The 15509-nt window shown below is 36.4% G+C and overlaps 1 protein-coding gene across 1 annotated transcript in view; it reads right to left on the reverse strand.

The window, feature by feature from the left end:
• Positions 1-725: 725 nt before the first annotated feature.
• Positions 726-15509, reverse strand: part of PAXIP1 (PAX interacting protein 1) — a 37225-nt gene continuing 22441 nt past the window's right edge. Inside the window, exons 7-20 of the mRNA XM_075706572.1 lie at positions 14283-15006; positions 13348-13442; positions 12289-12384; positions 11809-11946; positions 10306-10427; positions 9544-9728; positions 9368-9411; positions 6685-6752; positions 6203-6305; positions 3686-3854; positions 2964-3064; positions 1586-1720; positions 1427-1502; positions 726-856 (exon numbers count right to left, since the gene is read on the reverse strand). Coding sequence (XP_075562687.1) covers positions 726-856; positions 1427-1502; positions 1586-1720; positions 2964-3064; positions 3686-3854; positions 6203-6305; positions 6685-6752; positions 9368-9411; positions 9544-9728; positions 10306-10427; positions 11809-11946; positions 12289-12384; positions 13348-13442; positions 14283-15006 — 2187 coding nt within the window. The remainder of the gene's footprint in view (positions 857-1426; positions 1503-1585; positions 1721-2963; positions 3065-3685; positions 3855-6202; positions 6306-6684; positions 6753-9367; positions 9412-9543; positions 9729-10305; positions 10428-11808; positions 11947-12288; positions 12385-13347; positions 13443-14282; positions 15007-15509) is intronic.

The raw sequence follows: 15509 nt of genomic DNA on the forward strand, positions 1-15509 counted from the left end.
CCCTTTTATTTTTACATCCAAATTACACTTTTGGCTGAAGTACCATCATTTACGTTAAAATGTTTAAAAACGGGCTAATCATGATAGCTAAAGTGGGCTCTTTTAAAATGGCAGTATAATACAAAACATAGTAAATTATGTTTCAGCATAATAAAATTACACATCCTAAAAAAGATGCAGTTTATTTTTGCTTTCCTGCTTTAAACTGCTCATCATCCCTAGGAAAACAGCTGGAAACAGCATCCACAGGAAGTTTTAGTTGCTTTGTACAATGGCTGAACAGCTAGATTTAATGCTCCAAGGATTCCGAAGCAGTAAGGCATTTTACTATCCATCAAGTAAATTTATATGTGTGTTTGTTAAGAACGAACAACTTTTAAGAAATGACTGCAAAACAGAACTTATATAAAAAAGATGCATAAAAACACAGAACCCTTACCGGACCCTCCACTGCATTTATCCGAGTTTATAATCTTCAGTAAAAAGCTATTTTCCTCATTTGCAAGTAACTTGTGACAAGTATTTTCCTTAGTGACAAGGTTTTTTTTCTTGTTGCTTAATATTCTACTACTGTTACTTTCTGACAACCCTGCCTCCAACCTCCACTGAAGGATTTCCTATCAGAAAGTAATTACACTTTGAATTTAAGCTAGGTTTCTGGGTGTTAAACTACCCTCCTATCAAGTAAACATTACACATCCTAAAAAATTTTAAATAATTAGTTACTAATTAAGAAAAACTTTTAGTAAACCACACTTCCCAAAGCAGCAGACAGCCTTTACACAAAAAGGATATGATTCATAATCCAGTGTTTGAGTGAGTACCCCAGTCAGGACAAACTCAGCATTGTGGACATCTGAAAATATCAAACACATGCACACAGTTTACACCCTACAAGAACATTCTTCCCCGTTCTGCATGAGCATCAGGAGGGGCCATTCTGTACCTTTCTGCTCTTCATGCAAAGGCGTAAGGGAGTACTGCCCCACCACTACCAGGGCCCTACTGTCAGCCATCACACACTTCACAAATACTAGACTTCCCTGCGCACATCGTTATTAATAAATACAGCATGTCTTGGGGTTCTACACTGAAGCAAAAATAACCAAAGTGAAAAACGCCAAATCTTTAACTAACTTGATGAATACTGAGACAGTAATCTTGCCTCGCACAGGACTGAAGCCCCAAGTTCAAGCCTGTCCTTCCAGAGATTTATGGTGACCCGGCTATAAAATACCTCTATTAGAAATACCCAGCAAACAGCTGGCTCAGATTTCACCATGGTTTGCAGATAGACCATGTATTTCTCTATTATTATCTGAAAGCTTCAAAAGATGTCTGGATGTTTAAAATAATAATAGTAACTAAAAAAAAAAATCAAAATAACAGCTGTACTGTTCAAATTACATTGATAGCTTATACATACCTATGCCTCTTGCGAAATATTCTCGACATAAATGAAGGTCATTTTCACAGGAAATCAAGATTATCTCCGGCAAACTCTAAACGAAAGAAACTAATTGTAAGCTCAGAACAACACAGTAAGATATTACCAGTAAATTTTAGAAAGCAACACTCTACACACTTTATTCTGCTTATGCTCCATGAGTTTTCGAAAAAAAGGTTGTTTAGATAATACTTTTCCTCCTGCGCATTCCACAATAGCTTTCATGGTGGAGAGACTGGGACAGATTCCAGGTGTAATGTAAAAATATTTTCCCTAAAAAGAGAAAAGAAAGAATAAGAAAACACATTATTTTGTTAACTGATTTCTGCAACACATTAAGTTTTCTTATCATGTGACTCTTCTCTTACACAATCATGGGGCAGACTTTGTAAGCTGGTGTTAGGTATCACAGCTTATGGTAACAAATTCATCGGCTGATGAGTTGTCCTTAATTACCACTGATGTTTTCCCTGGAGGGGCAAACCCACAATTTTAATAAATTTGAACAGCTTAGGTCTGCCTATTTCAACACCTGTAAAACAACAGCCAGGAAACCTTCAAATGATCACTGGTTAAAGCATGATTCAAAACAAAACAAAAAAAAGGTAAAAAAAAAAAAAAAAAAAAAGGTAACTGCAGCTTGGTAAGACATGTAAGAACAGCAATGCTGCTTGCTTCTTCAAGCACAGGGATGTCTCCAGTGTTAAAAAGAAGTTTCAGCTTTTAATTAATAGACAATTTATTATTTCCTGACAAAAATTATCCTACTACTTGACTGATATAGGTGATCAGATCATGAAGTAGATTATCTCTGTTTACCAGTTAGGAATAAAAAAAGCCTTGCTATTTAGACTTCAAAACCAAGTGAAATGTAATATTTAGACTTCATAAGAGACACAGATTCTTATTCATTACAGGTTGTAAAAATACCCTTTTTTAGGTGGTTTGGTGCCTCAATAAAGAGTCTCAAATTCAGTTATGCTGAAGAATCTCCAGCAACCTGGATCTTCAGATACCTCTCTGCACTGTAACATAATTTTAACTGGAGGCATGAAAACCAAGCTGTTTGAACCGTCCTCGCAAACAGCCTGATGGTAAGCGCAGTCCTCAAGGAGAATCAGACTAGAACACCCTGAGGCTGAAGCCAGGCTGGTGCTTAAAAAAACCAAAACAAATAAACAAACAAAAAAAGTGTCCCTTCCATAAGTGGCATTTTACAAATAACGGAGCAACGTTCAAAATTTTGTAAGGGAACAAATACTGTTAAGTATACTGAGCATACACTGAGCATGTTTTGCTCACACCTACAGGATCCAGCCACTCAGAGGGCTTAGATCCATCCCAGCAATGCTTAGGCAGGAAGTAGGCATAAAGTAAAAAATAAAATTTATAACAAATGCTTCATGTTATATGCTAGTCTGTTTTATTGCCCTCAGCTACAAAAGCTGTGGTCCCAGTGCTGAAAAAATTAGGTTGAAAAGCTCCAAGTATTTAAATGCCCTTTTAAACTGCATACCTTGAACAGTGGAGCTACTTGTGCTCTCTTTAGAGACTCCTCTAAACTAAAGCAGAACAGCACCTCAGCTTCAGCATCTCTGAGCACAAAGTTCTGCTCATCTGGAAAAGAAAGACTGATGATGTAACGCATGAAAGACAAACTAACTTTAATTATTTAAATGCATTTTTGTTTGTATCTCCAACAGTGGCTTAGTGCTTTACAACTTGTATTTTAGGAAAAATTATTGAAACCAAAAGCATTTGTGGCTTAAAAGGTAATGTAACCACAGGTAAAAATCTGCAAATCTGCAAAGAAATAAATATAATGCTTAACAACTTTTTTTTTTTTTACTTTGTTTAATGCAGAGAAACTGTATTAAATCAGACGAAACCTAAATGAAACAAAACGTTCCATTGAAAGAGAACTTAAGAAAGTAATACATCTTTTCTTCTTATGACAGCTTTATTTAATGACACCAATATAACCTTCTACCTCAAGTGAAATGCAAACTAGCTGCTAGTAAAATTGTTTAAACATAACATGAGTTATGAACAACGCTAGTCAGATTTGCTGTACACTTAAAATCTCTGCTTTCAAAACTGAACTCTTTAGAAACTGGCAAGAGACACTTAAGTCAGAAGTCAAAACAATACAGTGTATTTAAATATGCATGCCATCTTTGCATACTTAAATCACCAAACCTTATGTCTACTACAGAAGTTGATACTAGTTTAACTTACCAACAAACTTCTGGCATTTGAAACACTCTTCCAACCACTCTGGAGTTACTATGTGCTTGACTACAGAAATTGCTGTCAGGAACTTGACAGTTCGGGTCACCTTACTGGCAATTAGATGGGTGCACTTCTGGGCAGATTCTGCTACTTCACCTCCAAGGATATACAGTTTCTGAAAAATGTAGGAAACACAAACCAGAATGGAACAGTCCTTTAAAAATTGGAGGAAAAAAAATGACGAATCATAACATCACCATCAAATAAAACTAAGGTCCTAATGAAACAGTAAATATAGGAGATTTCTGTATTACAGCCATTCCTAAAGCTGATTGATTTTGACAGAATTTATAGCCATTGAAAATCCATGTATTTCCAGATACAAATTTCACCTGGCAAGACTGAAAGCTACATTCCGCTTCTGCAGTTTTTTGGGTTTGGGTTGTGTTTAAGCACAGAAGCAACTGGAAGATACAACTTATAATCTTTTTTACTGACACACGCTATTAAGTAAGCATAAAACTTAATAATTTTGCTCTTTTCTATGGAAGGTATACACTGTAGCTATAGTAAACTTAATTTTGCTAGTCTTTTTTTCAAAAAGAAAAGCATCTCATTAAAACCATGCACTAGTTCCACATGTATTTTTCATGATACTGAGCAACTATCCTTTTTCCCTTGGTTTAAACTACCAAACCCGAACTAACTCATCACAGCTGCTGTCTTGTCAGTTAAGATACAAATCATCATCCGAAGGGATAAGCAATACAACTGATCAACTAGTGAGGCATACCAAATTACCATAGGTGTTGGTTACAAATAAAGAAGGCTTCCTCCCATAAAAGTTTAAAGAATGAAAAAATATTTGGACAGCTTTAATATCTATGCGCCATGGACTTCTGATTTTCTTCGACAAGCATTTTGTACAAACAAATAAAAACCCCACCAATATGTTTAAGTATAAATATTGAGCATACTAGGGTGATTTTATTACACAGTCATCAGGAGTCACGAACACAGGAAGGCCTGCTGGGTGTATTAGAAACCCTAAAAGATCTCTGGCATTCCTCTGTATTCTACTCCTCTGATAATAAGAAACAACTAGGATAGACAGGGACAATGTTTTAAACTTTTCTTTACTGTGCTGGCTTACTTTGATGGTTTGCATAGAGATGATACACAAATTATTATTCAATGACACTGAACCTCTCTACTATTTATTTCCTTCAGGGTATGTATAAACACCTTGTGAATAGTACACCTATGAAAGGCAAAGGCTGTTATTTTCATAGTTAATACATGTTCACCTCAAACACTGTATACCTATGAGTGCAGATCTTGCAAGATTTCCATTCTGATGTTCAAGGAACCCTTTGAGGATACAGGAAAAAAGGCTACTCCTCCATCTCAAGAAGATGAGAAGTATCCAACCTCAGCTAGGTACAGACTCTGAAAGGTCTTGATGGTATCATCACTGCCAAGTTTAGACTCAACGTCACAAGCCTTGAGGCTGAAGTTCATTTTTTATATTTGTAAGCCATAACTGTTACCAAAACAGATTCTCTGTATAATTAACCTGGTACCAACATGACAGAAAATGAGGAGCTGACACTGGAAATTTATGGGATATACTCAAAAATATTTTATGTTCCAAAATATTTAATATCAAGCTTCAAATGTAAACACTGCAAGGGAAAAAACCTCCAAAGTCCAACTACTTTAAAAACAAGTTTAGGTATAATAAAGAAGATATTAGGTATTTTTGAGCACACCAAAGTGATGCGTATTTCTAAGAAATGTAGCAGACTCAAAGTAGACCTCATTTACTTTTGATTATCTGGAGCAGGCATCAGTGGCAGGATCTTTCATGCACTACTGAGGTCAGCAGTTAAAAAAACCCTGTGCCTCAAACCTCAGCCAACGTGTGAAAAATAACATAAATGAAAAGTTCTTTTGCAACAAATAATCAGTAATTATTGAGGTTCAAGGAATGATTGGATTTGTATACCATTAAAAGAATGTTACAAATTATTCAGAGTTAAGTTTTGGGACAGCTTTATTAGGGAATAGAACACAATCTCCATGGGAACTTATTATCTCATACCTGTCATAAGCTTTGTCATCAGCTTGCTTTGAAGCATTCGGCATTACAGATAGCAACTACACTAGAAGAATCTTGGGTCTTATCCAGTACAACCATCACTACTTTTCTCACCTAAATTTGGTCATGAAGTTTTCTAATTTAAAAACAAATGTGGAAGGGGCTTTCTTGGTTTTTAAAACAATCATATGGAAAGAAAAAACAAGTAGCACAGAAGTATGAAGTAGTTAACTAAAGCACAACAGTTACCAAATAAAACTCATTTCACATAAATCTACACTCTAACCTCAGCCCCAGCAAGTATGGATTTTTATCCACTAGATGTATGCTAATCAAGTCTTAGATAATGAAAATTCAACATCAAGAAAAAAAAGTTATCAGATGTTTCAATGTAATTCACAAGACATAAGCATGAAAGTCACCTTAATGTACTGTTGAACTTGCATAGGTTCAAATCCTGTGAAGAGCACCATTGGTGTCAATTCTGGGGTGAGTTTTTTAGTAGGTGGTGGTAGGTCTTCAATCCTACAAAATACATGAAATACAGCAGAATGTGAAGTTTGGGCCCAAAGTTGTAGTATTATTATTATTTTAAAACCAGACAAGCACACTCTTGCAACTTTTACCAATGGAAGTACTCAGACGAATGAGAATTAGGCAGGATCAATCTTCTTCTGAAGAAAAAAATTCTATGCTGGGAACAGGACTTATTCTCCTGTTTTTGTTCTCTCCCAATTCTCTTACAACTTCACTTGCTAATTATTATTTTTGTTCCTGCCAGGTGAGTAGTTGGCAATATGCAAAAAACATTGCTAGTTATTTCAATTTGCAGGGCACAGGATGGAACTTTTTCTGTAGAAAAGTAAACTAAGGACTACCAGCACTGATTGCTCGCTGTTCTTACCTTGCTCTTTTGGAAGATGGTTGAAGACTGGATTCATTTTGCTTTGGTTTCAAAGGCAACCTCACACCCTGAAATTAGACCATCTACATGTTTATATCTGAATTGAGCAGGGAAACCAACTTCTATTCTGAAAGACAAAAACTATATTCTGAGCCTATATTAAAGTTAGTTAAACACAAATGAAAAAGGCATGCTACCGAAAGCATCCTGGTACACCTATTGCTTACACAACTGACTCAAGAGCAAAGCTGAGCATTAACCAAAGCTTCTCCATAAAGTTATACAATCGTTTATGTGAACACCAAACAAAATATTGTGGGACTTAAATATAGCTGATAATCATCAATGGAAATCACAAATAACTAAATGAGAAAGGAAATGAAAAACCTGTCCATTTGTTAAATACATGAAGACTACAATATTCTTCCAGGTGCTTAACTATCAACAGAAAATACTGGCACCTGAGTTTTAAACACTCAAGTTCCCTGACTACATAAACAGAAGCTCCAGTAGATGCTCAGGTACTCACCGGATGGACACTCCTGCCTCCCCAGCACTAGCTCAGCCACTAGAGCATTTGCCCAGGAGCAGGGAAATGGAGCTTTTGGGCTCTCCCTGGCCTGAGTAACTTGAAACCACAGCTCCCACTTGCAGGAGTGTGTGATATCCATTCCTTTTTTAACCTTCAAATCTACACCTGAAATTTAATGAGGAATGCTAGAGGCACATGACCAGAAAGACAGGCAGCATTATTCCAGCCTCGCTGGGAGGACAGTCCTTTGGGAGCAACAGGCCACGGGCGTTTGTCCCCTGCTCTCAGGGACGTATGTTTTTATGCCAGACAATCACAAGAGAGCAGCTGGAAAGAGAAGTGCACGCGCTCATTTCTTGATAGACATTTCAACTATGAAAATGCAAAAGGTAGATGGCTTCAACACTGTCTGGCAGACAGCTGTCCTCAAAAGAGGACCCCATACTTTAAATCCCAAGACAAACAGAAATGCCTCCTGTGAAGGCAGTGAAGTACCCTGTCTGACACTTCCATGTGCCCGACATTTTCTATTACCAAATCGTATTCTTCATACGTGGGCATCCTGAGGGGAGCTGGACAAGATTACCTCTCCCTTTCGATCTAAGTTACAAGATTCTCACTTCACATGGGCAAGAAGGGTCCCCATACAGTAAATACAGAAAGGGAGGTACTAAATTAGGCTTTCTGACCCCAAAGTTCTCTCCATTTGCTACATAAGACAAAACATGGACCACCACCTGGTCTGAGTCACACAAAGGCGGCACATGCCCAATTTTAAGATGAGCTCAACTGCAGTGTGGACACAAAGGGTGGTGGTAACAAACCCAAAACTGAATTAGTTAAAAGCTATTTTAAATGCTAATAGTGCATAGTGAGTCTCTTAAAGGATTTTTTATTTTGCCACTAGTAGAATACATCCTTCTTCAGGAAAGTATGAAGTACACAAATTTTTAAAGGCAGTTAATTTCCTAAGAATTAGTTTCCTACAGGCCCACAAAACAATTCCACAGGGGTCTGTAAGTATAAGAATGTTTCAAACTTACGGCCAGGGATATAGTAGTGGCTATTTCTAAAGCTGAAAGGTATTAAAACAACAAATAGTGCCCAGACCTCATTTAAAGTATTAGTACAAATTAAGTTATGATAGTTACTAAGCTCCTCCATTCTGAAGAGTATACAAAAAAGATGAGGTAAGAAGTGATCCAGAACACAAGACGTATGGCAAAACATTTTTGTGCAATATAAAAACTAATATCTGACAGTCATCTCTTGTACAAATGAACTGAAAGCTCACTAGCCCAAATTGGGATTTACCTACATCAAGACAGACACTGTGTAAACAATTATCAAGTATAAATCTGAAATGGGAAGAGAATTTACAATACAAAAACTAAAATAGTTTTCTACATATTCAGAACACGGAAACATTTCAGAAGGTAAGCTGCAGTTTCCTCTTACCTCTTACCTCAGCTCTTACACCCGGCTCATGTTTTATATGTTTCACAGAATACACCACATGACAAAGACTAAATGTTTTGTATCTTTTTAATGTATATTCTTCGTATCCTTGTTCATTTACACTGCTGTTATTTCCAGGGTTATCAACTACACTTTCTAAAGCAAGATATATTTTTAAATTATAAAACATATGGTATATATGCCCATCGTTTTAATTCTTAGAATATTTCAAAGAGATGATATAAAGTAGTTCCACCCTTAATTTACATTATCTATCCTATTTAAAATTTAGTCAATATTCTAACAAAATTCTTACTGATTTTTGGTGCTCTGCCTTAAAAACCCTTATGTGGCCTGATTTTCAGAGAGTGTCAGGTACTGACTCAAAAAATACTAAGCTCTTTCTAAAGGTCTGGTATAAAAACTGAAGAGTGAAGCACTAGCCCAAGGTGTCTCAAAAGTAACTTAATTTTGTGTATCACAGTGCAGGTTCTTAGTTTTGCAAAACATTATTTCTCAGATTTCTCAAAATAAAATAGAGAGAACTCTAGCAGGAAGTACAGCCAGGAGGTTCAGAATGGGTCTGTGGAAGTCCCTCTGGCACGTTACTCACACCATGTACACGTGCTCACACATTAAAAACACTAAAGAGTAATCTTATAAAAATAGCTGTATATATACCATTCAACATACCATTAGAAGTTCTGGTGATACCTTTAGTGGGACTCTCCAAGCATCTAAGAAATGAAGAACAAAACAAAAATGAAACCATTGCAAAGTTACTTATAACAGAAGACATGCTTCTGTTGATTAAACAGGTACATACATAAATGCTACAGAACATGGGATTTTGGGACTGAAACTCTTACCCAAAAGGTTTAGAACTAGATGTTGACTAGGAGAAAGTGGATCTTGAAGACTGAATACTGTATACCGACTGTGCTGTATCTGCCGTAAAGCTTCAAAATTTCCTAGCAGTATGTCACAGAGCCATTGTGCATTTACACATGGTATTCTCCACTCTTTAGCCTTCTCATACTTCAAGCCACTAGGCCTTATTGTTCAGAAATGAAGAAAAAAAATTGTATTTCAATAAAACAGGTAAATCAGCAATTTCTAATAATAAACCTAAAAGACCAATATTTCTGTGTTGGCCTATTATCTATTTTAACCGTGACAAAGTACATACTCTGAAAAAATACTTTTGCTTTACATGCTAGAACAAGTCAATTAGGAGAGTATTTCTGCCCCAAACGGAATCAAGTTAGACCTGGGTTTAACTTAATTTTCCCTCCCCCACCGTTTTAAAACAATTATTTAAAAAAAAAAAAAAAAAAAAAAGTTTTACTTAGAGATGATCTAACAGTCAGCATCACTTATAAAATATTGTAAACCAGCAAAATTAGAAATTACTTTTCTTTTGCCTGTCTTCAGAAGGCCAAACTTATCATGTAACAGCGTGCAGGAATTTAGTTCAAGAAACAACATCACTAAGTTTATTGCTATCAAATCACAAAATTTATTAAATTAACATTCTTAGAATGAGATGTAATTCGCACCTCACGTTAGGAAAAGCACTAACTGGCAACAAGCAACTGAGAACACCAGTACTGCAGAGATAAAGCACTTACTCTTTGCAGATGAGAACTGTATTGCTGCGACACAGATAGCCTGTGTATTTGGCGCCTGCTAGGTAAGCCATTAGTTTGAGGTCATCTCTGTCACTATCAACAAATCCCGTCACAGAGATTATCTACAGACAGACAGAGACAGTTACAAATAACTGAACATAGATGGCACTTAGAAAACACTCCTGCTGAAAATATTTTTCTGTTACTAACTTTTTTACATTACAATGAAATATACAGTATCATAACTTTAGCATACAGGCACTTAATTAAAACCTGGCTTGCAGCACACATAAAGTACAATTTAGAAGTTATTTGTTTATACATAAACATTTCAGGTTTCCAGCACTAGTTCTGACTCAGGAAGAATCATTTTCCTTCTGCTGGTCAGCTTTTTCTCCTTTACAAAGACTACAGAGTTTTACTGTGAAAGAGCTCACAGCTAGTTTTCTTCTCACACGTCTCACCTCTTTCTTCTGCTGCTGTTTATATTCAGGGACACAGAGAAACGCTTATACTTACTTGCCCTACTCTACTCTTAAAAATCTCCTGAACATTCTGCTCTGCCCTGCCATGAAGCCAAAGAAACTGTGCCAGCTGATCATAGGTGGTGAACTGTAATTCAACCTCTTGCGTTCTTATCCTTAGTCTTGCCACGCTTTCATTCTTGCCTTCTCTTTTTATTTAGGAAAAGGCAACAGCAATTTTGTTGTTGATAATAAACTACATTTATTATATTACATATTACATTTACTACTAACCACTGCATTCACATGCATATCGTTATATTCTAATTATACCAAACCTGTATTTCTTTTTATGCCTTTTATAACAGGCTAGTAGCAAGGCCGTCATCTTGTATGTCTGTATCCAGCACAAAGAAATCCAATGCCAAGACATACTTTGGCATCTTGTTTTATGTTGCACAGTGTATTTCAAGATGCGTCCAATCCAACTGCAAGTTTATGTTTCAACCCCACAAAATTCAACTTCCCCAGTGCTCCTCATTGCACAGGCTACTGGAACTGTGACCTCCTACTCCCTGATTAACAGCACAAGCTTCCTTTTCTGGTATTTGTTAGGTATTGACCCAGAAAAAGAAAACACCTCAAAAAATCCCCTCAAAATATTGGGTTATGGTAAACGAAGCATTTACTGGTAGACATGTTGTTAGTAAAAACCTACACAGCTTGGATTCCTGTCATCTTGCTATGTATAACTCACGTTAGCTTTGCACCTCAGTTTCTAAGAGAATAATCCACAAACACAGGTGTTACTCCTCACCACTCAGAACTCAGTAAGACTTGCAAAGCACTCTGAATCACCCAGTAGTATTCACCCGGTAGTATGCACCACATCAACACAGGACCTTATGATTAACAGAAGCTTTTCTTCCGAGACAAAAGAAATGTGTATTTTGCTTTGAGTAAGCACTTTCTAGCTATATTTTAATACTGCTCATGTAATGAGCCAAGCATTTGTTCGAAGTAAGCTTTTTCTTCTTACATGTTGAGAGCATGGCTTTCCTCCTGGTGGAAATGCCACTGGAAAATGAAGGGCTCGATGAGGTGGTACCATTTTCTTCTTCTTCAAGATTGAGTTCAGCCAATGTGCTGTAATACATCTCTTCCTTTCTCTTAAAGCCTATGAATACATGCATAAACACCTTTTAAAAAAAATCAAAGTACATCTTTATTTTATTTTAATCTTTTTCTACAATACAAAGCTTTGATTTTAATCATTTATTTTTCTCTAGTTTTTCAGGATCCTTCTTCTCATAGCATCTTCCTCCGCATTCTCTGGAATAAGTCTACCACATGCATTAGGAAAGTTTGTTGTACCATAAACCATAAATCATAAAAAAACACATAATCAAAAACTTTAATTTTGTACCTACAGTCTAAGCATGAAGTACATACTGAAAAGCCCTACCTTTCCCGTAATAAAATGAAAGCATGCATGAATACCTGTCACTGGTTTGCTTACCTGAGCATACATGTTACTGACTTGGCTTTCACAAAGAAGATGTGTACATCTGCTTGTAAGGGTAGGGTCCACTGTCCCACCATGTGCTTGAATGATCTGGTAAGAGAACAAACCCCAAACTTCTAATATATATATATAAGAATTTTAAAATTACACTAAGAAACACTCTGAAATTAAAGTCTAGTCTTTAGGACACTGCCACCATTAGCACCATTTCACTGAAGAGTTACCCCCCCAAAAAGGTTTGTTATCTAGCTTAAAAACATTTTTGAAAAAAAAAAATGGAGAAAACAAAATTAAATATGCACCTTTTCACTGAGCTACAAAAAGTCTATTTTTTTAGAATCAGTTAAAAAAAAAAGATATATAAACAAAAATAACCCTTCTCACTTTTTTTATTTTTGCAGTATAACTATTAAACAATTTTTCATGAACTATTCAATTCTATCTCAGCAATAAACACAAGTGCTGTTAAAAATGTCAACAGCTTACTTGATTATGCAAAATTGTAGGGAAAATTCAACTATAAAATCCATCAGAAGTTTCTGAAGAACATCAAAGTCCTCTCATTTAGGAAAGGATACAATCAGATTTTTCTGAAAAATAGAAGTTGGCAAAAAATAGAAACACTCTACTCCTCCATCTTATTCACTCAGGTGGATACCTCACAGGCTACTAAATGCCAAAATTATATGTAAAAAAAGTGTCTTTTTATACAATCAAGTTAAAGATAGAGAGCAACGCAATATTACATTTGCTGCACTATAGCTGTCTGGTTAATAGCATAAATACTCAGGAAATAGTTAAGTCTGTAACTTATTTAGCCAATGTTCTGACTAAAGACCTAATTCAACCAGGCTGCACATCTAAAGCATTTTTATTATTTTTTCTGGTCAGCTGCAGTTGAATTATTGTTTTTAGGTTGCAACACAAACATTACACAAAAGGATGCCTAAAGAAAAGTGAATAGTGCTGAAATACTTCCAATCATTCCTCTTAGGATTTAATTACTATGACATTATGTTATCACAGGTTTTTAAAAATACAGCAGAATCTTACCCGTTTCCAGGTCGCTAACAGCTGTTTGTCAGACATCTGTTCTGGGTAATCAGCAATTGCAAAGACACAGCCCAGTAGGAAATACTCTTCTGGAACTGGAATAGTTTGGCACATAAAAGAACAAAAAAATAAATACTTAAAAGTCTGAAGAGTTCATCTCAGAACATATTTGCTACACTAATCTTTCCTATTACCAGGTTATAAACTTCATTCAATTTCGAAGTAAATCCTCCTTGGAAAAAGCAGGATCCAAAATTTCAAAGCTGACAGCCAAATTTAAAGGTACAGTTCAGCCCAGGGTTTGTTTTTGTTCTGAGTGGTTTTTTTTTTTTTTTTTTTTTCCCTGGAGGAAGAGGGGCTAAAGGGGTAGAAGGAAGGAGCCCCAAAAGGAAACGTAAGACAACAACTTACTCTTTTACATAGATCAGCTATGAAGAGTCAAAACAATCAAAAAGCTTTCAGTTCTACTAGCATGGACAGAATTCTAAGCAAGGTATGTCAACTTTCTGATACTGAATCCTCATTGATTTACTAGTATTTCCAAAATTTAAGCTGTCTTTCCAGTTTTTACCCTCTTTGAAAGCTTCCCCTTCCCCTCTTCCAAAGTAAAAAAAAAAAAATTAAAAAAACTTATGGTATGCATAGACTAACACTGTTCTCGTAGCATAATTTATATGCTAGTGGCATAAAGTATATATTTGAAAAGAGAAAGTTCTCAGTGCTCTCAGGCTTTTCAGACTTCTGGATCATCCTTAGTTATAATTTAAGCTGTTTGCCTAAACATTAGTAAAACAGGTCCTGAGCCATGAATGGCGGCGTTTCTAAGTCTTACAACCCCATACTGTAAACACAGCATTATTTTTTGATATTCTAACCCACGTTATGTCATGTCATTAGCCACTTTTTTCCAGGATCAGAAGGCAATAATTACTAACTCTCCGCTGCTGGATCGTGTCCAAAAAGCGGCTGCTGTTGCAGTTGTTGCTGTTGCTGCTGGTGATGTTGTGGCTGCTGGGCTGCAACTTGATGCTGTAGTGCTTGAGATGTCTGAGTTAAGTGCTGCGTCGCCTGATTCTGCATTTGCTGTTGCTGATGCTGTTGGTGTAATCGCTGTAAGTGCTGCTGCTGCAATTGCTGCTGCTGTATTTGCTGCTGCTGCTGTTGCAGCTGTTGTTGTTGCAGATTCTGTTGCTGGAGCTGCTGCAATTGTTGCTGCTGGAGCTGCTGCTGCTGCAACTGATGAAGTTGCTGTTGCAAAGCATGCTGCTGTTGGAACTGGAGCTGTTGCTGAGGACGGTGTAGCTGCTGTTGCGCATGTAACTGCTGCTGTGGAAACTGAAGCTGCTGTTGCGCAAACTGGTGCTGCTGATGAACTTGCTGTTGCTGTTGTGAAAACTGATGAGGCTGCTGCTGTTGGAAAGACTGCTGGGAAATCTGGGGTTGTTGCTGCTGCTGCTGTTGTAGCTGCATAAGTTGTTGAGGTTGAAGGTGTAAAAGAGGATGGTGCTGTTGTTGCTGTGCTTGATGTGACTGCTGTAATAAATGTGTCTCTGGTGTTAGTTTCACTTGACTAAACAGCACCGCATTTGGATGTCCCTGTTGGCTATGATTTACTTGTTGTTCTAAACTTTTTGTAGGTGCTGAAAGTGATTGTAATATCTAGAAAACAAAGATTAGTTTTGTGACCTTTTTGTTGTCATTCAGTTTTAAAAATATTTAAAGAACTACTGGGAAAATACAATTCTCAAAAGAAAACAACACTATGCTTAAATACATTGTGAGCTAAACGAAAATCTTCAACTGTTTATAGCAAAATGAAAAGGCAGGACTTGCACCTAGAAAAGCGTGGAGCTTTTTATAAGGCAATGCACATTTTAGCAAAATTTAAGATTCAAGCCCATCCCTGTATTATTGATGATATCTCCAATAGCATTATGGCTATTAACACTATATTAATAATTACATTGATCAACTCAATCAACTGTAATATTTCATTTTACAATCCTCTTGGCCCCTTAAGTTCAAAGCTTCGTGCTACAGTCTTACTTTCTTTAACTTAGAAATTCCTAACAATGCCTCTACTAATTAGTGCTGTTTGAAACATGGGAACTTAATACAACCTTGCTTTCTTTTGAACCAATTCAGGAATATTTAGCTCTATT

The sequence above is a fragment of the Pelecanus crispus genome, chromosome 2 (genome assembly GCF_030463565.1).
Source record: "Pelecanus crispus isolate bPelCri1 chromosome 2, bPelCri1.pri, whole genome shotgun sequence".
Taxonomy (NCBI): domain Eukaryota; kingdom Metazoa; phylum Chordata; class Aves; order Pelecaniformes; family Pelecanidae; genus Pelecanus; species Pelecanus crispus.